General features: G+C 43.9%; 1 protein-coding gene and 1 long non-coding RNA gene across 2 annotated transcripts in view; one reads left to right on the forward strand and one right to left on the reverse strand.

Moving 5' to 3' along the window:
* Positions 1–386: 386 nt before the first annotated feature.
* LOC122458352 overlaps positions 387–24383 on the forward strand; it is a 33419-nt gene continuing 9422 nt past the window's right edge. Inside the window, exons 1-2 of the long non-coding RNA XR_006278360.1 lie at positions 387–693; positions 13133–13321. This is a non-coding gene — a long non-coding RNA (uncharacterized LOC122458352). The remainder of the gene's footprint in view (positions 694–13132; positions 13322–24383) is intronic.
* CRYAA (crystallin alpha A) lies at positions 10126–14360 on the reverse strand. Its single transcript, XM_038420478.2, has 3 exons — positions 13669–14360; positions 12395–12517; positions 10126–11123 (listed from the first exon to the last, which is right to left on the reverse strand). Exons 1-3 carry the CDS (start codon positions 13855–13857, stop codon positions 10914–10916), a joined length of 522 nt encoding a protein of 173 aa, XP_038276406.1. The 5' UTR covers positions 13858–14360; the 3' UTR covers positions 10126–10913.

The following is a 24383-nucleotide window of genomic DNA, read 5'->3' on the forward strand; positions in this document are numbered from 1 at the left end:
GAAAGAAAGAAAGAAAGAAAGAAAGAAAGAAGATGCCCACACTGGAGGAGAGAGGCCTATTTGTCCACAGCACTGTATTTCAAGGAGTAGCTCTTTTGATCGGCAGTGATATGCCCAGCACTATAGCCATTCTTCACTGACAGGAATGCATCCCCCTTAAAGAGTCACGGCTGTCCTGTATGGGGAGACTTTGGCAAACCAGTAAAGTGCCTGAAACCACTATGGCTTATTGCTAAAAGCAGCCAAGTCAGCAGGCTGTAATTGGCCAAGTCAGCAGGCTTAGCTTAACCAAGATAGAAGGGGAGGGGGGTCTTTGAGTGCCGCAGAGAGGGCAGCTTGACCCCACGTCCTTCCTGATAAGAATTGTGTTGAAGTGGCTGATACATGCAATTTAGAAGAGCAGTATGTGCCCCAGGAATGTCTATTGGGGGCCTCAAGGCTGCAAACTCTGGAAAAACCCACACCTGGTTAATCAATAATCAGAAGGAACCTTTTGCTGGACCACTGAAACTGCTTGTAACAAGTTTTCTTTAAGGGACATGTCTAATGTATAAATAAGGGGGAAAAGTTTCAGGTAGTTGGACTCTTTTTGGACTCTCCCTCTGGATACATCTTGCAGTCCCCACCAGCAGACAGAAGACTTGGCCACCGGAAGCCTGACGCTGTGCCACTCAAGAGCCACACTCAGCTTTGGTAATTATCAAGGGTTGGGGGTGTTTTACTAACCTTTTGCGGACGTGTGTAAATGCTTGAGACTAAGTAAAGTTTAGCTTTAAGTGAAAGCACTTTTGCGTTGCCTTGTTTGTGCCAGCCATCTATCGGTCAGACAGCCGTATCTCCCGTGATTTATTTCCTGACACCACCTTGCACAGAGTAAAAGTTACCAAGAGCTTTGGGTTGAAAGAACCCCGGGTAACAGACCCAGGGGTTCAGAAAGCTGACATATTCAGTGGTGATTGTCTCCTCAGTATTGTGTGGGTGTTTTGGAGCTTTCTCCTTCTTTCCCATCAGCTGCCATGGGGATTTGCGTTGATGTTTTGGCACCATCACTACCTCTCTCTGGAGGTGGTTTCCAGTCTTTTTGTGTGGCAATGATCTGTCCACCAGCTTAGATTTACAGTTCTGAGCATACCACAGCCTTTGTATTGCATATTCTGGCTTCCATTTTTATTTTGGAGTGGTAGAGTTGGATCACCAAGTAGGAAAGTGGGTTTGAAAGCTCTGGCTGATACTTCGAGAGACTTTTTCAGTGAAAAATTGAAGTTGTAATTAGCCATTTGGAGGGCAAACTGCAGTACATTAACTCCTGTGATAGCAGGCTGACAGCACCCTGAGTGGGTGGAAAATACTAGACAGAGCGGACAATAGTGCTGCCCAGCTTCCTTTCGAATACATTGTCAAAGGAAAAGAAAACTAAAATAATGATTGCTGAGGAAAAACATCAGTGAAAAGAACATACAGTCAGCATTCTACAGAATGGAAAGTGACCTTTTAGGTTCTATATTCCCTTTAAATTGCAGGGTTTGTTAAATCTCAATGACATGTCACTGCTGCCATCTATTAGCAAGCACTAGAACTGCCATATCCAATAGTAATATTACTAATAGCAAAGGCAGGGGAGGACTTGAAACCCTTTCAGGCTTTCAGAGCAGCAGCAGCTCTGATAGAAGGTTCAAAGGACAGGAATTCATCAGCTCAGAGACTGATACCACGAAGTGGGTATTCACCCATGAAAGCTGAAAGCTTATGCTCCAATATGTCTGTTAGTCTATAAGGTGCCACAGGACTCTTTGTCACTTTTACAGATCCAGACTAACTCGGCTACCCTTCTGATACTAAATACAAAACAGACATTTTAAAAAGTAAAGAAAAAAGCAAAAAGATTTTTTCCATCCTTCTTTCTCAAGATCAAACTGGCAACTGATCTCCAGACAAATCACACGGGCCAACTAATAAATATTATGCCTTACATATATATTTAATTGACATCTTAAACGTGTTATGATCAGAGATGGTGTATTTTGTGAGTTGTATGTCACATACATATCATCTTAATAAAAGGATAATGAAACAAACAACTGACTGCATTTTGAATTCTCCCAGACAAAGCACTACGAGAGCTGCAAACCCAGGAAAGAAAGCCACTGCCAATGAGTAGACACAGATAGCCGGGTGATGAACCCTATCGGGGGCATCGTCTTGCACCCACCCTTTGGCATACATCCCAGGGGCATCAGCTCCTCAAGATGTTACAGCCAAAAATTACATCACAGGTTTAGTCAGTTAGTACTTCTCTAGCTCTCTAATATTATTCCTGAAAGAATAGCTCAGCTAGTACTAATTTTGGAAATGCAATTAAATAATGGGGCACCATTTCCAAAATACTGGTTTAGGTAGAAATGTACCAATGCTGTGACTCCTGGTCTGCTGAACAGCACAAGCCTCAGTTTGGGAAAAGGTAGCACATATCTAGTCCTTCGGGATATTGATTTTCCTCCCTAAGAATCCCCGTTAGGTATATTGATCAATGGCCATTAGGCCTGGTGATTATTTCTTATTGTAATTTAAATTTATCACCTCTTTAAGATATTATCATTTCTTGTACAAAGCCATAAATGTACCCAGCATTTTACATAAGTAATGTCCCAAAGAACTTACATTCTAAGGCCCAGGTCATCTCCTGTACTTTCCTATATGCAGCCTCAAATAAATACACCTGGCACAGAGGTATTCCACAGGGTGGGGACAGCACCTTTTCCCCTGGGCACTCTGTGGATGTCACTGCAGTTGCCTTTGAAGTCAGTGTACCAACAGTCACCCATTCAAGCAGCTTGTCTCCCCACCTCCCCCTCCGGCCCACCCCTACTGCTATGGATGGAGCACCTGTCTGGGGAATGCAGGAGACTCTTATCCACTCCTGTGTTCTCCATGGCCTCCCCCATCACAGTGTAACCCCGCTGGTACCGATGCAGTCTGGTCCATATGTACCCACAGAGGGCTGGCATTGCGTGGCCCTAAAAAGTGCAAACAGGTAGAATATAGTGACCAATGATATGTGATTGTAGATTGAATGTTTTGCAGAATAGATGGGCTTCCTGAAATAATATTTTATTAGAGGGGGAGAAGCCAGGATTCCTGTACGTAGGTTGCCTAATATTTGTCAGTCTAACAGCTCTTCAGTCTGTTGTTTTGAAGAGCTCTAGGACCCTCCAAGGTCTGTGACATTTGGCAGGAGGGTAGTCCTGAGGTCAGGCACGTGTCTTTTCTGGGCCCCATGCAAATCTATTAGAGGCATCTTGCCTCAGCATTCCACACAGAGCTGAACCTCCCTGGCCCCCTCATCCTCCTGCTGTTGCTGCCCTGGACTCAGTAAATGACCAACTTTTGTGTTGTGGGGAAAAAAAACCTTTTGTCGTGTCCAGGTTAGCATTTAAAAAAGTTAATTGGCAATAATTTAACCTGAACTACAGTAAGGCCACACACGCTATTGTAGACATATCCTATGTGAATATGTATGGACCAAAAGGCATTTCCCCATCAAAATACCCTTTGACTAAAGGGAAGTACACAGGATTGGAAACTAGGAGTTCTAGATTCACCACTTCATCTCACTGATGTCAATTCTGTGCCCTTTTTACAACCCAGCCCTAGTGTGAGGCTACACAAGATGGGAGACCCCAGCTTTCTAAATGTGGTAATCTCAAGTACCATCCACTTAGCCACAGAGTTTCAGAAAGGGTCTTTCAAATCTATGCGTTTTTAGTATGCTGGCAAGAAATTGGGTCCAAGTATGAATATGTAGCCCACTATTTAACTGTCTAGTGGCTAATCCACAGTTTTCTGCTGCTGCTGCTAGCTAATGTGGTTAATCGTTTAGCTCAAATGGTAGAGATCTATGCTGCAGTGAACTTTACTCAAACCCCGCTGATGATGCAAGCGGAGGAAGATTGTTACAGTTGCACATGATAGAATGTGTTTTCTTTTTTTAAAAAAAATGAGGACATTATATACAACAACCCCCACATCTATGTTGTCTGAGTTGCAACAAGACATGCCAATATTATAGTTTTCCATGCAACTTTAAGTCTGTCCCTTTGTGCATATGCATTATGATACAGTTTGCAAGCCCCCCTTGAGCTTATTGAAAAAACTGACATTTCCAGCAACACTTTCTGAGGAATTTCTTACAACAGTTCAGCTCATTTGCTGGAAATACAGGAAAGGCTGACACCTTGTGGAATGAATCACTTCTTCACATGACAAGGTTGCTGCACTATGACAGAAATTTGAAATAAATGCTGGTGAATGGAACATTTAGTAAGCACTGGGGAAGCCAGGCAGCTAGAGAACATCTGCTTAATGTGCAGCAGTGATCAGAAAAGCAGACAGACATGTCAGGATATATGAAGAATGGGATAGAATATAGGGAAAATATTATGATGCTGCCATGGAAGTCACTCGGAGTACTGTTTCAGTTCTAGTCCCCTCACCCCAAAAAAGGATTTAGCAATTATAAAAAGGGTTACATAAGTGATTTAGACTTCACAGCCATTTGGATTTCAAATGAATGTTCATGAGAACAATCTAGCACAGCAAGGTATAACACGATCTAAAGGCTGGAAGTTGAAACTAGACAAATTCAGACTGGAAATAAGGCATAGATTTTTAACTGTGAGAGTAATTAATCATTGGAACAATTTACCAAGGGTCGTGGTGGTTTGTCCATCACTGATGATTTTCAAATCAGTATTGGATATATTCTAAATGATCTGCTCCAGGAATGATTTTGAGGTGGTTTCTATGGTCTGTGCTATACATGAAGTCAGACAAGATGATCATGTCTCTTCTGGCCTTGGAATCTGTGAAGAACTTTTTACAGTCACTGACCAACTCTACTACCGCAAATGAGCAAGCAGATGTCTCAGTCCCTCTCCTGGTGCATATAATGCCTCTTCCAGACCCCTAAAAGCCAGTCCAGTAACACAGTGGGTTCTGCAGCTCCCCAGACAGTAATACTGCTATTCAAAAATAAAGTCTTCTGAGGGAGGGGTAGAACCTGATTCCAAAGCTGATGAATGCTCACTGACATATCCCAAAAGCCTGAAACACTAAAAGTCTTGACTTCTATCAGAACTGAAGAAAAGTGCTCTAAATAAAGAGTTCTTCTTGTGAGAAAAACCTAACCCTGGCTGTAAAAATTCTAACTGTACTGGCCAAAACAAAGATCCCACTGATAGACCGGACTTCTTAAAGCCCTGCCCTGCAGCATGCTCGGTGGAGGCACAGACTGTTCACTCAAGCTGCCATACTACTATATGAGAAAGCTCAAATGTTGGAAAACTAAATGTGATCACAAAACCTAACAGTCCCTGCCACTGTGCAGTCATTTAGTCAAAGGAATGTTGAAACTGATCCTATCCAGGACATGAATTTAAAGCTTCAGTGACTTCCTTGGAGAGTTGGAGGGAAAGTAAAAGCTATTTATACTAAATAGGCAAGTGAGTTGAAGTCTCTGAATGGAAATTACAACATACTGTTAAAAGGTGGTAAAAATGCACTACAACAGGATGAATGAAAACCCATTCCAAATAAAACACTTGGCTTATAACTATATACTACCATAAAAACTCCCTCAAATGTTGGAAAAACTAAATGTGACCACAAAACCTAACAGTCTCCTGTGGATAAAATCCCCAGATCTTATTCTTTGTGGAAAAAATCCTGGCTAAGTTATTAAACTTAAACTTTGAAGATCTACTATACTTAAAAAATTTAATGACTCTCTGTTCACAAATGAATTTCACAAGCAACTCTGGGGGAACCGCAATAGAAACAGTTTCCAACGTTTACAGAGTGTGACAGAACCTTCTGGGAGACAAGAACTAATAAAGAACATTTACACCAAGGAGGGAAAACAATTATCTTTTCTGGGTTAAGTGCACAGAGCAGGAGGATAGAATTTCTCATAGTGACGAGACAGGACAGGAGGAAGGATGATTTTGTCATTACAGCGCTGGGATTGCAACTGATTACTGCAATGTACCCAGAGCTCCCGGAGTTAATGAGGTAGAGACGGGGGTGGGGGGGGAGGTTAAACAGGCTGTGTTCTGGGGTTCCTTGAAGATTTGGATCTGAGACGGGGTGCGACATCTGAAGTGTTGTGCCTGATGTAAGAGTAAGATCCCAGGTGCTGGGTGAGCATTTAGGTGTTAACTCTGGGTAGAGCAAAAGGCTGGATGCAGAGCTGGAGAGTATTAGATAAACTAAGGGCCCAGGACAAGTTAACTAAATCTACTGATTTTCAAAGCTAACCTAAAGTAAAGGCAGAGACTTAGCTCATTTATGATGTCAGATGTCTATACTATTTGATTGAGTGATATTTTACTCTTTTCCTGGAGATCAAATTATAAAGGTTAAAAGATTCTCTGACTTCGATCTACAAGATTGTATGTTGGAAGCATTTACAAATTGGCAGGTGGTTAAGAAGATTTTCAGTTAAGGTATAAGAGATCTTAGTTTTAGAGGACCTAAATCTCCAACTTTTATGGGGTGTACTGTCTCCAAAGAAAGATTAAATAGCTGCTTCCCAGATGAGAAAGATCGAAGGATATAGGATTTAGACATTTGGGCTAAATATTTGAAAAATCATGAATGAGTCATTGTGGCTGTTAGTATGTGGGTGCGTGAAAAGACTATTAATTTAAAGGCTGCAATTACTCCAGCAAGATACAGTTGGTGAGGGCTGGGAAGAGGGCCAGTTACACCTACCTGTTTCACTGGCTATCCCAGCTCCAACTCTGGTATAAGTTAGAACTGCTTAGAGGTTTCAGAGTAGCAGCCGTGTTAGTCTGTATTCGCAAAAAGAAAAGGAGTACCCGTGGCACCTTAACTGCTTAGAGGCTATCCTAATATACACCCGCTGGCTATGGTGGTCCTGTACCCATAGACAATCAGCAGAATGCCACCACAGATACATCTCCTTCAACACTGAGCTGGGGGAAGTCGGTGTAGGAACTGCCCACACCACTTTACACCAGTAGAGATGCTCTTCTCCACTGGGGGAATTCTGAGCTGGGCCAGATTACCTCCCTTTCTGCCACCAAAGTCACACAGAGTGGCTGGAGCGGAAAATAGTGAACCTGGCCTCTGCTCACCTGCCTATGCAAATTTGCTCATCTAGTTACTCTAGCAGCTAGGCATTTGTTGTGCCCCCATTTGGCAGAGCAGCTTGAGTAACATGTCCTCTCAGGAATGAGCTGTGAACACGTCACAGACCAGTGTCTCAGGTGCGCCTGAGCTGCACTCGAGAAGGGGAGCATAGCTGGCTTTCTGCTAGCTTTGTACACACCCCCACTCTAGTGCTGCTGAGGGCAGCAGGGGCCAGTTCAGCTCCCAATCCAAGTTAGGATAGCTTCAGGGCAGTGGCAGTAGTGGCTTCCAAAACTGATCACTCTAATATAGGCCTCATGTTGTTATAAGCTGTTTTTCCCGGGAAACGTTCATTCATGTGTTCCTCCGTCAAGAAGAAAATTCAGCAAACTCTTAGTTGAAAAAAAGAAACGAGAAAAGCCCTTAGATTCTCTCATTAATTAATTAAATAAAAACCAAGTGAGTAAAAGCAAAGGACAGTAAAATCCATGACACCCCGTTACATATGAATTACAGAACAGTCACACCTCAGCCTCCCTCTTGTTTGCCTCCTGCTCCCCTTGTATCCTTGCTTTTCCCACCCCCGACACCCTCACTTGCCCCTCACAGACGAACAGCAGCATACCTTTAAGGTACTGGGCACAGTTCTGCTTTGGGTGGCAGTCTCCGCTTCTCTCCTCCCTCCATCGCCTGGGGCCTGGGCTGCTTCAGGGGAAGGGGTTCACCTCAGGCACAGCTCATAAGGCAGTATAAGAAGGTGGTTCCTCTCTCCTCAGATGCTTAGCAGGTGGCTTTAGTGGCAGCAGATTTCAAGCTGCTTTGGGCTAGGCTACACATGCAACAGCTCCTCCCGGCCTGTCAGACAAGTGTCACTATGCCCACCCTGGGAACGTGCCAGGCACACACAGGCACGCTGCTTCCTCCTCCTCTTCCTCTGCCTTTATCACCTGAGTCTTCCCTGTCTGCAGCCACAGGTGTGGGTCAGCCACCTATGAAGGTGGAGACAGCACAGAAAGTCATCAGCTTGAATGTGTGCTGTACCGTGAAAGGCAGTTCTGTGAGAGGGCTGGCTCAGCTCATGTCAAACACAAAGCTAGTGTAGAGGGCCCAATTCGGCTGTCATTTACACCAATGTAAACCCAGAGCAATACCCAGAGCAATGCCAGGGGATTCAGTTGAGTTACTCTGCTTTTACTTCAGTGTAACTGAGAACAGATTTTGGCCATGAATTAAAACAGGGGGCAAAGCAAGTACCATTCTTTATTACGTGATTGACCCAGCAAGATGCAGCGTGATCCTGTGAGATGCTGAGTGCTCTCAGCACACGCAGAGTTCAGCAGGCGTTGAGGGTGCTCAGTACCTTGCTGTATTGAGCCTAATAGCAAATTCATCGTCTACAGCTGTACTTCCTTTTGTCTTACGATGGATTATTACTGTTATGTATATTACAGTAGCACCTATCAGCCCCAGCTAGTATCAAAGGCCCCCATTGTGCTAGGTACTGTACAAACTTATGCAGAGAATCTCTGCCCCAAGTAGTGTACAAACTAAATAGACAAGGCAGATAAAGGGCAGGAGAGGAATCACAAGCACAGAAAGGGGAAGCGAGTTGCAGAAGCTCTTCTGATGGCACCTGATTAACAGCTGAAGTTCTCCTCCTCACCCCCATCCACACTCCTGGCTTTAGGGACGAGATGCAGTCAGAGGAAGTTCTCTTTTAAATAGTCATGTGTTTATGTTGCATTTTAAGGTTAATCGTACACATACCAAAAGAGAGATCAATTGTTTGGTTATCAAGTGAATCATAGTGGAGAGGAAGAGGCTGGTGGGTGTTTCTTTCTGGCAAAGCCTGATCTTGAGCTAGCACTCTTTTTGAAGTGCTCTGCCACTTCCTTTGTAGTAATAGAACAGCGGTTCTCAAACTGTGGGTCAGGACACCAAAGTGCGTCATGACCCCAGTTTAATGGGGTCGCCAGGGCTGGCGTTAGACTTGCTGGGCCAAGCCCGAGAGCATCAGTCCTAGGCAATGGGGCCCAGGGTTACAGGGAAGCCCTTGGGCTTCAGCTTTGCTCCGCCCCCCCTCCCAGAGCAGTGGGGCTCAGGTGTTGGCTTTGGCCCCCCAACCTGGGCAGCTGGGCTTGGGCGGGCTCACACTTCGATCCCCTGTCCTGGGGTTGTGTAGTAATTGTTGTCAGAAGGGGGTCATGAGGCAATGAAGTTAGAGAACCCCTTAAATAAAAGGATGATCTTCCCAGAGGACCGTGTGCTTGATGTGCTCTTGAATCTGCTTTGTTGTATATAGATCTTTTAATATTAACACCAAGCATTAATAGGTCTAATATCTAAGTAGACTCTTGACATCTACTGTCCCTAGTTAGAAGGGACTATTCCTATATAGTATATGAGCAAAACCATTCCTGATTTTTCCACTATAAAGGTTCACCTGGTGCTGCAGATCTCAGACTTTCAGACCCAATGTATCACATCTAAAACTCAAAGTACTTGGTGCACTAAATTTGTGATTTTAATACTTAGCAGTTAAAATAGATTTTTATCCTGACACTGTACTTTAAAAAAACCAACACATCCCAACTGATTGCAGCCCGCATCCCACTAGCAGTATATGCATGTTGATTGGAGAACAGCTGACCTAATGCATTTTAATTGTGGGGAGAGTTGAAAGGGAATGTATCTATGTGTGCTCACAACACTATTTAATCAAACCTTTGGAATATTATCCGCTATATTTTATTACATAAAAAAGGTCTTCATTGTAGTCTCTATTGAGGCAACTGAATGAAATATCTGGGGGTTTTAATAGGGAAAAACAGGAGAGTGTAAGAACTGGTCTTTTGTTGATATTTCTGTTTGGAGTGAACATGTATTCTGAGCAGAGGTAGAACCAGTGTGAGACATTTTAACTACAAAGACCTTGGAAGGAAATAAATAAGCAAAATGCCAATTGCTTGTTTCACATTTTCTTTATTGACTGCCTCTGACTGAGTTCTCAGATTGTGTGTCAGATATCATTAGAACAGTTGGAGTTATATTAGAATTACAGCAAGATTAAGAAAGATGGTATGCTACATGCAGGCTGGGAAGAGCTCGGTAGGGATTTGAAGCCTCAGCACAATGATGGACCCCCCAAAGGGTCTACAGAGACATTGGAAAGACATGCTTGTCCTTGCATCAGTTGGCACTAAAGGAAGATGACACTGCAGTGGTGTAAACAGATACACTTAAAGACTTTGCTGAAAAAAATGTTGCAATTCCAAAACATTATACACTGTTGTTCTCGCTTTTGTTCCAAGAAACTCATGGCACATTCATTGCAAGTGCACAGTCTCTCCGGGTTTTTTCACAGTAATCAGCTTAGCTCTGATTTTAATTTCTTTAGACTAGAGCAGGTCTGCCGGGCTTTTCACCGCACAAGCCTTGTGCTAATGATGGGTGTGTTGGGAGCTAATGTTAGTTGTGCACTTATTCATATTTGGTAGATGTTACCAAATCCAGTACAGTTTAAAGACCTTTTCAGCAAATACATCAGTTTGGCAGCACACTTGTTTCATGTCATCCTGACATCATAATGATTAGGCTTAAGCTTCAAAGTCCACTAGCTGCTCACCCAGCCCCTCAGTCATCCAAGAAAAATTTAAAACAAAAAATAACTCCCTCTAGATATTCACTGATACCTATGTAATGACTCTGTGAATGAGGCCTGCGAACGGTGACAGACGCATGGATGCTTCATCAGCCGGATCAGCTTAGGAAGAAGGAGCCGAGGCAGGCTTCTCCTCTCGGGATACAGGAATGGGTCTCTCACTGTAGCTGGTGTCAATGTTGGACTGGACTTTGGGGCCAGAGAAAGTTAGCATGCCATCAGCAGACAGGGAGCAGGTGATGGCAGATTGGTCCACGTTGGAAGGCAGGCGGTATCTGCGGTGGAATTCACGGGAAATGTAGCCATAGTCGTCCTGACAACAGACAGAGGGAACAGATGGCTCGGTCAGAAACAGTGCCTGGTGTGACTTTAGGCACACCCCATAGCATGTTTTAATCTACATCACCGGAGTGTGACTCCATGTTTACACTGAATTCCAAATAGTTATTTCAAAGCCACATTTGGCTCAGAATGAGATCACTGTCTCAGGCACAGCTATGAATATATATGCATTTTATTCTACACTACAATTTATTAGAGACAAATCCTGCCTTGGCTGATATCCTGTGCAACAACACTCAGGCCAACTGAGCTACAAAGTATGTCAATCAGAGCAGAATTTGGCCCTTACCACACGATGCTGGGCATGACTGTCAGCAGTGCTGAGCACCTGCAGCTCCCATATATTTCAATTGAAGTTGTAGGTGCTCAGCGCTCTGAAAATCAATGCCTATATTTCAGAATGTTGGAAACATCATTGAATGAAACAAGAGGCTGTAATCCTGGCTCCTCTGACGCTGTTGGCTGAAAGAATGAGAAATAAAAAGAAAGATTGACATTAAAGTGTCTTTTTTCTCCCTTTATGGTAAAGTAGTCTGAAATTATATATATATATATAATATATATATATTAAAAAAAAACAAATACTGATTGGGCTCTGAAGTTTTGTTTTCCCAACAAGTGTGTTCATGGATGAGAAGAGTTTGTGCCCCCTCCTCTCTCCCGCCACTGGTATTATTATTATTCACACTTCAATCCTTGCTTGAATTTCCATGTCATATTTGGTCAGTTTGCAAACCTTAGGCCCTTTGTTGTTTTGGTTTTGTTTGTTTTGCTCTTCTCCTCCAACCAAGCATATGAAAACTCAGCTTTCCACAAGTAATCCTGGATTATGGAAACTCAGTCATTCTCTGACAGCTTCAAATATCATTCTTTTTCTAGTCAGACATTATTACTGAACAGTGCACATTGTCATCTGACTGTTATGGAGCTTGATGATTGAAAATAATAAACAGAGACATTTTCTCATTATTATAAGAAATCAGGTTTGATTTTTGCCAGAGCCGGGAACCTACATTTAGTGAATTTGGGTTTAACCTTTGAAAAATAATTCTGGAAAAAGTAGAGAACAGTATCCTTCCCAGTTGTACTTCCCCAACTTATATATAAGCAAATATTGGTAGGAAAACCTATGACATTCACCCAGCTCTACAGTTAACTTATATATATATGGAACACCTTAAAGTCAGAAAGAGAAAAGAGCAGGATAATTCCCTTCCAAAGTTGCATGCTTTTTCTGCTTACCTGTCTCTCATTGTGCTTGCCATGGATTTCCACAAAGTCATCCATAATCTTCACACTCAGATCTTCAGGAGAGAAGTGTTTTACATCCAGGAGGATTGTAAACTTGTCCCGGTCAGACCTCACCTGCAATTAATATAGTAATAAAATAAATCAATAATTTGTTGACTCAAAAACAAAGTGGTTCTCAGTCTCATCCTGAGCATGATTGTCTCAGAAGCGATTTAAGAAGACTAGAGAATGGTTATGGACCTGATCCAAAGCCCACTGAAGTCAATAGAGTTCTCCATTAATGTAAATGCGCTTTGGCTAAGGCCCTGTAATTGCAAGATTGGTAGAATTCTAAGACATCCTTATTGCTTCTTGAGTTTGCATCCATTCACATTGCTCTCATTGTGTCACTCTATCACTCAATTATTTTTCAGAATCTATCATTAGAGATTTATTGGACAGTTGGGTTGTGCTCAGCAGCTAGCGATGAAATTATATCAGTTTTGTAGCTTCACCTATTTTGTTAAGCTAGCACCTTTGCTTTTTACTCTCTCTTTTAAACCACACTTTCTTTGTGAAGCTGCATGGATTCAGGAAGAAAGTGTGATCTGCAGTTGGCTAGCTTGTAAGTCTACTAAAGTTCTTGCAGCTCTAGCTCTGCTGGGCTTCTGCTAGATTTTTGGAGGAAACCTCAGGAAGGTTAGTAGAATGCAGAAAGAACAAACATCTGCGCTCACTTTGACATTTCAGATCTGACTGTTTTGAATACAGCCCAACGTACAAAATGATAATTTTGCATATAGTCTTTGGAGGACTGTTCTTGGGATTTCCAGTGTGGGATTATAACACAGAAGTCATGAGATGGTGAAAAAAAGAAAAGAAAGGAGATTGTTCATGCTCAAGATTGAATTTATACCTGGAGTCCCATCCCCAACAAAAGTAAGATGAATATGAATGTTCATGTAACAGAGGAAGCTTTGTTTTTTCCCCAGCACATGGCAAACTGCTGTCAGGGTCTTAATCTTTTTATAATATTGTAAAAATACTATAGGTCAAATCTTTTTCTTAAAGGGAAAAAATTATTTCCTTTGCTAAGATTTCCTGTGATAATTTTCTGTGATGGTCAGGTGGGCTTAGTGTTTTGCAGGAAATCTGCTAGTTTTCCTGCACCTGTTCACATCAGAGCTAAATTACATAGTCTAATTGAATCAAGGAAAGTAGCAGGTGGTTGTTACTATTAATGAACTGGCAGCAGAGGTAAATGGTATTCAGTAAAGGAGTCTTACCTCTGAAATGCCTGATTCCAGAACGGTGCGGAAGAGAGAGTGCCTGTAATAGGGACTGATGGTGGAAGAGAACAAAGGCAGGAGATCATAATCGAAAAGACCCTCTCCGAAATACTGGTCAAACAAACGGCTTGGAAATAAGGGTCCAAGAGCTCGTTTGAACCAGGGGTGCTGGATGGTAATGTCCATGTTTTCTGCTGCTGCAAGTTCGACGGTAGAGAGAAGACAGTGCAGTCTCTGGGGACAGTGATGTCTTTGCTGGACTGCACAGTGGAGACTCAGAAAGCCTCCCTCTTTATATACTACTTTCACAGAATAAAGGCATTAGTGGGATTTCTCTGGAAAGACATGATCTCATGATGAAGGCAATTTGGTCAGCAGAAATGCAGAGACTGATCTGAGAATGACAGTCTGGTTAGAATCAGTGCCAGGTATCTGTGGACAGTAGCTACTCTCCAGCATGCTATGCTATCTGGAGCTACCTCTACCAGGAGAGAAAACAGGCTGTAACCCTGAACATAGACAAGCAATTCAATCTGGACTTTTAAATTGAATTTCTAGTGGAAATTTTCTAAAGGTGTCTATAGTTACTCTAGCTAGCTTTGATCTAGCTAGATCAGAGCCAGCTCAGGTATGCCTACACATGCTGCAATCATACTTCCCAACTCCCAGAGTAGACATCCCTTAAGTGTATTCAGTGGGACTTGTTTCTTGCCATTAGCTTTATGGGTATTGGTATGTGTATTCAATATGAGAACTGGTTGGATAATGGTGAACATTTTTCTTTCCTTTTGTTTCTTTATTTAGGGTGCACACATTTCTAAGGAGCCTTGTGGTATTAAATTAGACTGTTTGCAGGACAGAACATTTTAATCTTTGAGGGCATTTGTGCACCTCAGTCCCTCCTGTTCTGTGCCTTTGGCACACAGTAGTGCAATCTCCTGAGGGCTGTAAACTTTAGTCTAATTCGGGTTACATACTTCACCAGTTTCAGAGTAGCAGCCGTGTTAGTCTGTATTCGCAAAAAGAAAAGGAGTACTTGTGGCACCGTAGAGACTAACAAATTTATTAGAGCATAAGCTTTCGTGAGCTACAGCTCACTTCATCGGATGCATTTATGCTCACGTAGCTCACGAAAGCTTATGCTCTAATAAATTTGTTATACTTCACCAGTGGCAGTGTGAAGCAGCGCCTTCAGGCAGTGTATCACCTACTAAGTGAAATCAATGAGATTTGTGAGAGCTCATAAAAAGAGTTAAGCTTCATCTTCATTGCAGAAAGAGGTGTGGTTTCTTACACTGAGTTGCTGTAAATGTAGCTAGCCCAGGTCAACCCTATAGCCCCACCTGGAGTTGACCTCCACTAGCTGCATCAGGGTTAAAACAACAGTGCCTTGTCTCTCCACTGTGAGTTTACAGCAAGATAGCTATCTCATTGTAAAAATGCTCCCTTTATTTGCAGTGAAGACCTAGCCTGTTTTGTAAAATATTGGAACCAATCCAAAACATAGTCCTCAACCAGACCTTTTTTTTTTTTTTTTAGTTTTAGATCTGTTCTAATGTAAACAGGGTCTGAATGAGCTCTCCCCTGACATCTAGGGATGAGCTGGCGGAAAAGTCTAGATGCACAACATGGTGGAGCTGCTTTTCTAAAATGATCACTTTCGGCTGGTGTTGGGTTACAAACCCCTTTAGTATTGAGTGCAGAGGTAATGAAATGTTATTATATTTACTGTGTGAGTAAAGGGCAGCAGAACTGTACTTCGCTTGCCCTGAATGAGGGGATCACTCTAAAATGAACCTCACTCGCTAAGCAGGGATAGGGATGCCATCTCCCAGTGGAAATGAGAGGGGTTGGGGATAGGTGTTTCTACTTGGTGGTGTGGACTCTGCTGAAAGAATCCTAGGCACCATTTTACTTTCCCCGCCCCAGTGTTTAAGGACAGAGCTGATTAGGCTCAACTGAGAGTCATTTTTTCTATTCAGTGATGACAAGAGCTGGGTCACTGATAAGCAGATCTAGGGGCTATGCCTTAGACGTGGTGTAGGGACAGTGGTTAAATGAAAGACAATGCAGAGGCGGTACTGGCAGTGAGGTTTCCTGCTACCCAGTGAAATCAGTAAGAAGTGACATCACTAAAGATCTGGATTAAGCGGTGAAACCTCAGAACATGGCATTGCAGAAGTGGCAGTGAGTGTCCAACCGCAGCAGCATGTGACCAGTGGCAGCAGAGGCAGTGGCAAACAGCCAGTTGTAGAGGTACACAGTGACCACACAAAAAGAAAAGGAGTACTTGTGGCACCTTAGAGACTAACAAATTTATTAGAGCATAAGCTTTCGTGAGCACAGCTCACTTCATCGGATGCATTTGGTGGAAAAAACAGAGGAGAGATTTATATACACACACACAGAGAACATGAAACAATGGGTTTATCATACACACTGTAAGGAGAGTGATCACTTAAGATAAGCCATCACCAACAGCATGGGGGGGAAGGAGGAAAACCTTTCATGGTGAAAAGCAGGTAGGCTAATTCCAGCAGTTAACAAGAATATCAGAGGAACAGTGGGGGTGGGAGGGAGAAATACCATGGGGAAATAGTTTTACTTTGTGTAATGACTCATCCATTCCCAGTCTCGATTCAAGCCTAAGTTAATTGTATCCAGTTTGCAAATTAATTCCAATTCAGCAGTCTCTCGTTGGAGTCTGTTTTTGAAGCTTTTTTGTTGAAGTATAGCCACTCTTAGGTCTGTGATCGGTGACCAGAGAGATTGAAGTGTTCTCCAACTGGTTTTTGAATGTTATAATTCTTGACGTCTGATTTGTCCATTCATTCTTTTTAACGTAGAGACTGTCCAGTTGTGCCATGTACATGGCAGAGGGGCATTGCTGGCACATATGCATATTGGTGATGCGCAGGTGAACGAGCCTCTGATATTGTGGCTGATGTGATTAGCCCTATGATGGATCCCCTGAATATATGTGGACAGAGTTGGCAACGGGCTTTGTTGCAGGATAGGTTTCCTGGTTAGTGGTTCTGGTTGTGTGGTGTGTGGTTGCGGTGAGTATTTGCTTCAGATTGGGGGGCTGTCTGTAAGCAAGGACTGGTCTGTCTCCCAAGATCTGAGAGAGCGATGGCTCGTCCTTCAGAATAGGTTGTAGATCCTTGATATACTGCGTTGGAGGGTTTTAGTTGGGGCTGAAGGTGATGGCTAGTGGCGTTCTGTTGTTTTTCTTTGTTGGGCCTGTCCTGTAGTAGTGACTTCTTCTAATAAGCGATGGTCACTAACACCACCCTATATCGGAAACTACTGAGCGCTATTCCTACCTACAATGCCTCTAGCTTTCATCCAATCATACCACTCGATCCATTGTCTACGCCAACGCTACGATATAACCGCATTTGCTCCACCCCTCAGACAGACAGAGACAAACACCTACAAGATCTCTATCATGCATTCCTACAACTACAATACCCACCTGCTGAAGTGAAGAAACAGATTGACAGAGCCAGAAGAGTACCCAGAAGTCACCTACTACAGGACAGGCCCAACAAAGAAAACAACAGAACGCCACTAGCCATCACCTTCATCCCCCAACTAAAACCCCTCCAACGCATCATCAAGGATCTACAACCTATCCTGAAGGACGAGCCATCGCTCTCTCAGATCTTGGGAGACAGACCAGTCCTTGCTTACAGACAGCCCCCCAATCTGAAGCAAATACTCACCAGCAACCACACACCACACAACAGAACCACTAACCCAGGAACCTATCCTTGCAACAAAGCCCGTTGCCAACTCTGTCCCCATATCTATTCAGGGGATACCATCATAGGGCCTAATCACATCAGCCACACTATCAGAGGCTCGTTCACCTGTGCATCTACCAATGTGATATATGCCATCATGTGCCAGCAATGCCCCTCTGCCATGTACATTGGCCAAACTGGACAGTCTCTACGTAAAAGAATGAATGGACACAAATCAGACGTCAAGAATTATAACATTCAAAACCATTGGAGAACACTTCAATCTCTCTGGTCACTCGATCACAGACCTAAGAGTGGCTATACTTCAACAAAAAAGCTTCAAAAACAGACTCCAACGAGAGACTGCTGAATTGGAATTAATTTGCAAACTGGATACAATTAACTTAGGCTTGAATAGAGACTGGGAATGGATGAGTCATTACACAAAGTAAAACTATTTCCCCATGGTATTTCTCCCTCCCACCCCACCCCCCACTGTTCCTCTGATATTCTTGTTAACTGCTGGAATTAGCCTACCTGCTTGTCACCATGAAAGGTTTTCCTCCTTCCCCCCCCTGCTGTTGGTGATGGCTTATCTTAAGTGATCACTCTCCTTACAGTGTGTATGATAAACCCATTGTTTCATGTTCTCTGTGTGTGTGTATATAAATCTCTCCTCTGTTTTTTCCACCAAATGCATCCGATGAAGTGAGCTGTAGCTCACGAAAGCTTATGCTCTAATAAATTTGTTAGTCTCTAAGGTGCCACAAGTACTCCTTTTCTATTTCCCCATGGTATTTCTCCCTCCCACCCCACCCCCCACTGTTCCTCTGATATTCTTGTTAACTGCTGGAATTAGCCTACCTGCTTGTCACCATGAAAGGTTTTCCTCCTTCCCCCCCCTGCTGTTGGTGATGGCTTATCTTAAGTGATCACTCTCCTTACAGTGTGTATGATAAACCCATTGTTTCATGTTCTCTGTGTGTGTGTATATAAATCTCTCCTCTGTTTTTTCCACCAAATGCATCCGATGAAGTGAGCTGTAGCTCACGAAAGCTTATGCTCTAATAAATTTGTTAGTCTCTAAGGTGCCACAAGTACTCCTTTTCTTTTTGCGAATACAGACTAACACGGCTGCTACTCTGAAACCAGTGACCACACAGACATTGCTCAACATCCCCCCTCTTTTCTTGGGTGGGAGGTGAACCCCTGTGAATGCACCTCTGAGTCTTCACTAATTAAGGACAGCCAGCTGTGAGTGGGGTGTAATGGAGGGGGTGGAGAGTGATGTGATAAAGGGACATTTGTTCTTCAGACTTTCCCACTGCAAGGTGGGAAACAGGCAAGGGACACTGCCCAACGCACTGTGGGGTCAGGTTTGCCTATGGTTACATGCTTTTGAATGTGGTTGTTGTGTTTTCCCAAATGTACATGTGGTTCCCTTTCCCTTTTAATAAAAGCTATCTTTTGTTATACACAGACTCAGTGCTTACAAGTGGGAAAGTATTGCCTCTGAGAGACACCTGGGGTAATGTTATGTTTTCCCAGATTACTGGGTAGAGGCTTTAGCCAGTTCTGTGTAATATTGTTAAGAGGAACCCCTAGATAATGAACCCAACCCTTGTTGCTGCCAAGTTCCACTTGACTTGGCAGAAGGGTTACCCTAGTAAGAAGGTACCGTAAAGTGTATGTCACTTCACACGCTTGCTTTTACCATTCCAGAAGGCCAGACTTTTCTAAATGTTACAGCTGCATCCCCAATACTTCTTCCTCCTCCTCCTCTCCCAGAACCTAGCTGACTTTTCCTCCCTTTTCCTTTTTCCTCCTCCAAATTTTTATGTATTTGTATAGACCTTGTTTAGTAGTTTTGGTGCAGGAGTATATGGAGAAGTGAACTGTTATGCTTTTGAAATGAAAGAACAGTTGTGCAAATTACACAAAGCTTTCCTTTTCAAGAAATGGTTTCAGGCCATCTGTGATAGCAAAAAAACAAGTTAACATGCAGACAACAAAGGACAATAGACATATTATCCTAAAGGATAATCAAATGCATCTCAGTCTGATTCCTGTGTTCCTTCTGACAGTTTTGAGCCGGAGTGGAACGTTAGGCAATGGCTGTGAGGCAGCTGGTTATAGTTCCGGGTGTAAAAGCCTTCCCTTTTCCTACAGCACAGAGCTCTATAGCCTCAGGAAGGGCCTGGGGCTGGTTGTAGAGATATTGTCAGATAGTCCATATTCTTTGAGGTAGGGAATGATATTATGGCTTTAAAAGCAGAAGGGGTCAATCAGACTCCCCTCAGTTAGCTCCCAGGCCTGCAATGGACTGCCTTAGCCAAAAAGCAAATGAAGTAGCAGACAGGGAGGAGGGAGGTCATGTCACCCCTGCCAGTACCCAAAAGGAATCAAGTTACTATCCCACAGTATACAGACAAATACATGTGAGTGAGGAGGACGACAGGCAGGAAGGACACTCACCTTGACTCAGTGTGTGGGGAACCAAAGGCCACCCCAGTGAGGTGAGGGATCGATACTCCTCCCCTTCTCCCCCATCACTGAAAAGCTAAAGTTAGGCCACTGGAGTACCCAGACCCCAGCCTCCAAAGGGGTGGGGCACAGAAAGGAATTTGGCTGTGGGGGGGTTTGAGGAATCTCCCTTGCCCACCCACTGTCATCTGCTGTTAAAAGCAGTACATGGTTGTGAGCCACTGCACAGCGAGGCAGCCCTAATAGATTTTTCTCTATGGCCCAAAGAACTGTTGTGTGAAATATTTTTTTGTGGAGGAACCTCTACCCATTGCTGCGGCAGCCAACCCCTTCAGGGACAAAGGGACACTAAACACACTTCCTAGAAGCCATGTGGGAGTGGGAAGGCTAGGGTTCAAGTTTACACCCAAAGATTTTGGGGTGGCAAGGGTAAGAAAGGGTAGGTAAGAGCCCCATAGGTTCCAAAGAGAGAAATTATATGGGCTAGTGGTGAAATGGCTCTGTATGGATTGTTGAAGGATGTCGGCTGGCTTGCTAGCAAGAATGTTTATCATGTGAATAGCTGAAATGTGAAATTATGAAAGGCCATCCGCGGAATAAACCTGTCCAGAAAATAAGTCAGTAGGTTTCCCTAGAATGCCAGTCACTCCCCCTAGTTACCCCCACTTCTTTAGTGGAGAGATGTTTGCGGTGTAGTAGTAGCCATGTCCGTTCCAGGATATTAGAGAGATGAGGTGGGTGAGGTAATATCTCTTATTGGACCAACTTCTCTTGGTGAGAGAGAGACAAGCTTGTCACCAACAGAAGTGGAGAGAGGAGGCAGCTATGGCAATTTCCTGCAATATCCTTGAAAAACCTTATTAAGGTTAAGTATGCTTAGAGTCCACTGTATTAAATACAAAAGTGGTGTATTATTGTGGGCCTGGATGATCAAAGGTTTATACTGAACAATATGGCAGACAAGCCTGAACTTTTGGGACAATTCATGTGAAGTGGATTTCCTGGGAAACTTCAAGGAGAAGCACAGGCAACGCAAAGAGGGGGAACCAAGTGCCCTCCCCACCCCCCCAGATTGGCCTGTTGAGGTGAAGAGAGGGTGGCTCTGTCCTTCTCTCCCTGTGCCTCTTCCCTGCAACTCCCAGCACCTTTGGCTGCTCTCCCTGGCAGCTGGGCGGGGAGCAGGACAGAGCTGCTTTTTCCTGAGAGAGCCTGACTGGGAGGCAAGGCCCGCTCCCTGCCCAGCTCTGAAGGCAGTGCCCCCACCAGCAGCAGCACAGAAGTTAAGGTGACAATCCCACTACCTTCTTACAATAGCCTTGTAACCCCCACCCACGATCTTTTGGGTTTGGACCCCCATGGTTACAACACCGTGAAATTTCATATGTAAACCTCTGAAACCATAAAACTTATTATTTTTAAAATCCTATGACTGTGAAATTGACCAAAATGGCCTGTGAATTTGGTAGAGCCCTATGTATAACAGAAGGAGTCACAGATTCATGAGGGTGCTTGTTCTGAGCTAACAGCTGCTAAGAACTTATAACCACAGAAAACCCTCTTGGTGGGGTTTGAAGGACTAAAACCTACCAGAGCCCCTCTTGGATTAGTGTATAGGTTCTTTTTCTGTTTTTATTGTGTTTTCTCTATAATGGTTTCACCTTAAAAATAAAGGGGCTTGCTTAGAAAGGGCTGTGTGGTAATTTTTAACTGTTGGCAATTACACTAGTTCAGGAGTTCCCAATCTTGGTTCACGGCTTGTTCAGGGTAAGCCCCTGGTGGGCTGCAAAACACTTTGTTTACCTGAGCATCCGCAGGTACAGTCGGCTCCCAGTGGCCATAGTTTGCTGTTCCCTTAAAATGCTGTCCTGAATCAAGGCCATAACAGTGATATTATGCAGGGGGCAGACATAGCTGCAGGAGCCAGTTGCATAAACACTATTGTCATTTTTTTGGAATCCTTAAGTGTTTGCTGAACATTTCCCTCTGGAAGTGTTTGTCCTCCATCATATTTCTCTCTCATTAGGGAAAGAGTTTCCTGCATTGTTTCCCTGTCCTCTTGCCCCAAGCTGTCCTGTCTCTGAAACATGAGCCTTGTTTTGTGCTCTTCAAACTTTGTCTGTGTAGTCAGAGTCCTTGTTCACATCCAGGAACACTTCTTCTCATTTCTGGACTGAAAGTTTGTGAGCCTTTCCACCACTGTGGATCTAACGGGCCTGTTGCCATATCTGTTCTGGGACACTCATAGAGTTGAAGTGTTTCAGAGTAGCAGCCGTGTTAGTCTGTATTCGCAAAAAGAAAAGGAGTACTTGTGGTACCTTAGAGACTAACAAATTTATTAGAGCATAAGCTTTCGTGAGCTACAGCTCACTTCATCGGATGCATTTGGTGGAAAAAAGTTTTTTTAAATACCTTTAAATACCAAGAAAGGCAATAACAGTTAACCATTTCCACTCAGTGCTGAATTCCAGTGCCTCCCTACAAAGCACTTTTTCCATGGGCATATTATAAGAAGTCATGGTCCACAGTTACAAGAATAAAGGTGGACAGGGAAGCATTAATGTGATCATGGAAGGAAGGGATTGGAGCATGTGTTTTGATCACTTTCACAGAACCAACGAGTGTTACTTGTTGCAGGCAAATAGAAACCTCAGCCCATCCGAGGAAAGAAGTCAGCAGGAATTGCTGGGTGTTCAGCACCTTTGAAAGTCAGGCCACTTACTTAGCCCTGGTCTACAATATGGGGTTAGGTCGAATTTAGCTGTGTTAGGTCGATTTTAAAATGAATGTGTTTACACAACCAATCCTGTTCTGTCAATCTAAAGGGCTCTTAAAATCAACTTCTGTACGCCTCCCTGGCGAAGGAAGTAGCACTAAAATCGACCTTGCTGGATCGAATTTGGGATAGTGCAGACGCAATTCGACGGTATTGGCCTCCTGGAGCTATCCCAAAGTGCTCCAATGTGACCGCTCTGGACAGCACTTTGAACTCCGATGCACTAGCCAGATACACAGGAAAAGCCCCGGGAAATTTTGAATTTCATTTCCTGTTTGGTCAGCGAGGCAAGCTCAGAAGCACAGGTGACCATGAGGTCCCCCCAGAATTGCAAATGAACTCCAGCATGGATGGAAAGGGAGACACGGGATCTGATTGCTGTATGAGGAAAAGAATCTGTGCAGGCCAAACTCCGATCAAAAAGAAGAAATGCTAATATATAGGCCAAAATCACACAGGGCATGGTGGAGAGAGGCTACAACAGGGACACACAGCAGTGCCACATGAAAGTCAAGGAGCTCAGACAAGCCTATCAAAAGACAAAGGAGGCAAACGGTCACTCCAGGTCAGAGCCCCATACATGCCGCTTCTATGTTCAGCTGCATGCCATTCTGGGGTGGGACCATACCACTACCCCACAACTTTCCGTGGACATCTGAAAGGGGGGAGTCTCACATAACAGGGAGGAGGATTTTGTGGAGGAGGAGGAGAATGCGCAGCAGGCAAGTGGTGAATCCGTTCTCCCCGGCAGCCAGGACCTTTTCATCACCCTGGAGACAATACCCTCCTAAGGCGGGATCCCTGACCCTGAAGCCAGAGAAGGCAGCTCTGGTGACTGCGCATTTGTAACTACAGTACAGGGTTTAAAAGCAATTGTGTTTATTGTTTGATTTGCCCTGGGATGCATTCGCAGCCAGTACAGCTACTGGAAAAGTCTGCTAACGTGTCTGGGGATGGAGTGGGAATCCTCCAGGGACATCTTCATGAAGCTTTCCTGGAGGGACTCTGAAAGCCTTTGCAGAAGGTTTCTGGGGAGCGCTGCCTTATTTCGTCCTCCACGGTAGGACACTTCACCACACCAAGCCAGTAGCAAATAGTTGGAATCATTTCAGCACAAAGCATGGCAGCGAATGGTCCTGGGTTTTGGTTGCATTCAAGCAACATTCGGTCTTTATCTTTCTGTGTTAGACTCAGGAGAGTGATATCATTCATGGTCACCTGGTTGAAATAGGGGAATTTTTGTAAGGGAACAGTAAAAGGACCCCGTTCATGCTGGGATGTTTGCGCTTGGCAAAAAAAGATCATCCCGGAGAATAGCCACGCAGTGGGGGGAAGGGGTAAAGGGATCATCCCAGAGAATAGCCACACGGCGGGGGGAAGGGGTGAAGGGATCATCCTAGAGAATAGCCATGCAGTGGGGTGGGGGGAGGTGTGTGCTGCACATCCACCCGAAAACCGCAGTCCCTCCTTTTAAATGTGAAACCCAACCAGCATTGCTTGCTATGGGAAAGGATGGTGCTGCAGTTTGAAACTATTCCCACATGTTATGAAGGTATAAGAAGCCAACCCCACATATCAAAAGGCTTACCTTAGCTGCCTGGAAACCGAATTCTGTTGCCCACCCATTTGTGATGTGTCACCATATCGGCAGGTGCTCAATATAAAAGGCATAATGCAACCTTGAATTGCTTGATTCACTGTGAAAG

The sequence above is a fragment of the Dermochelys coriacea genome, chromosome 1 (assembly GCF_009764565.3).
Source record: "Dermochelys coriacea isolate rDerCor1 chromosome 1, rDerCor1.pri.v4, whole genome shotgun sequence".
In the NCBI taxonomy this organism is placed as follows: domain Eukaryota; kingdom Metazoa; phylum Chordata; order Testudines; family Dermochelyidae; genus Dermochelys; species Dermochelys coriacea.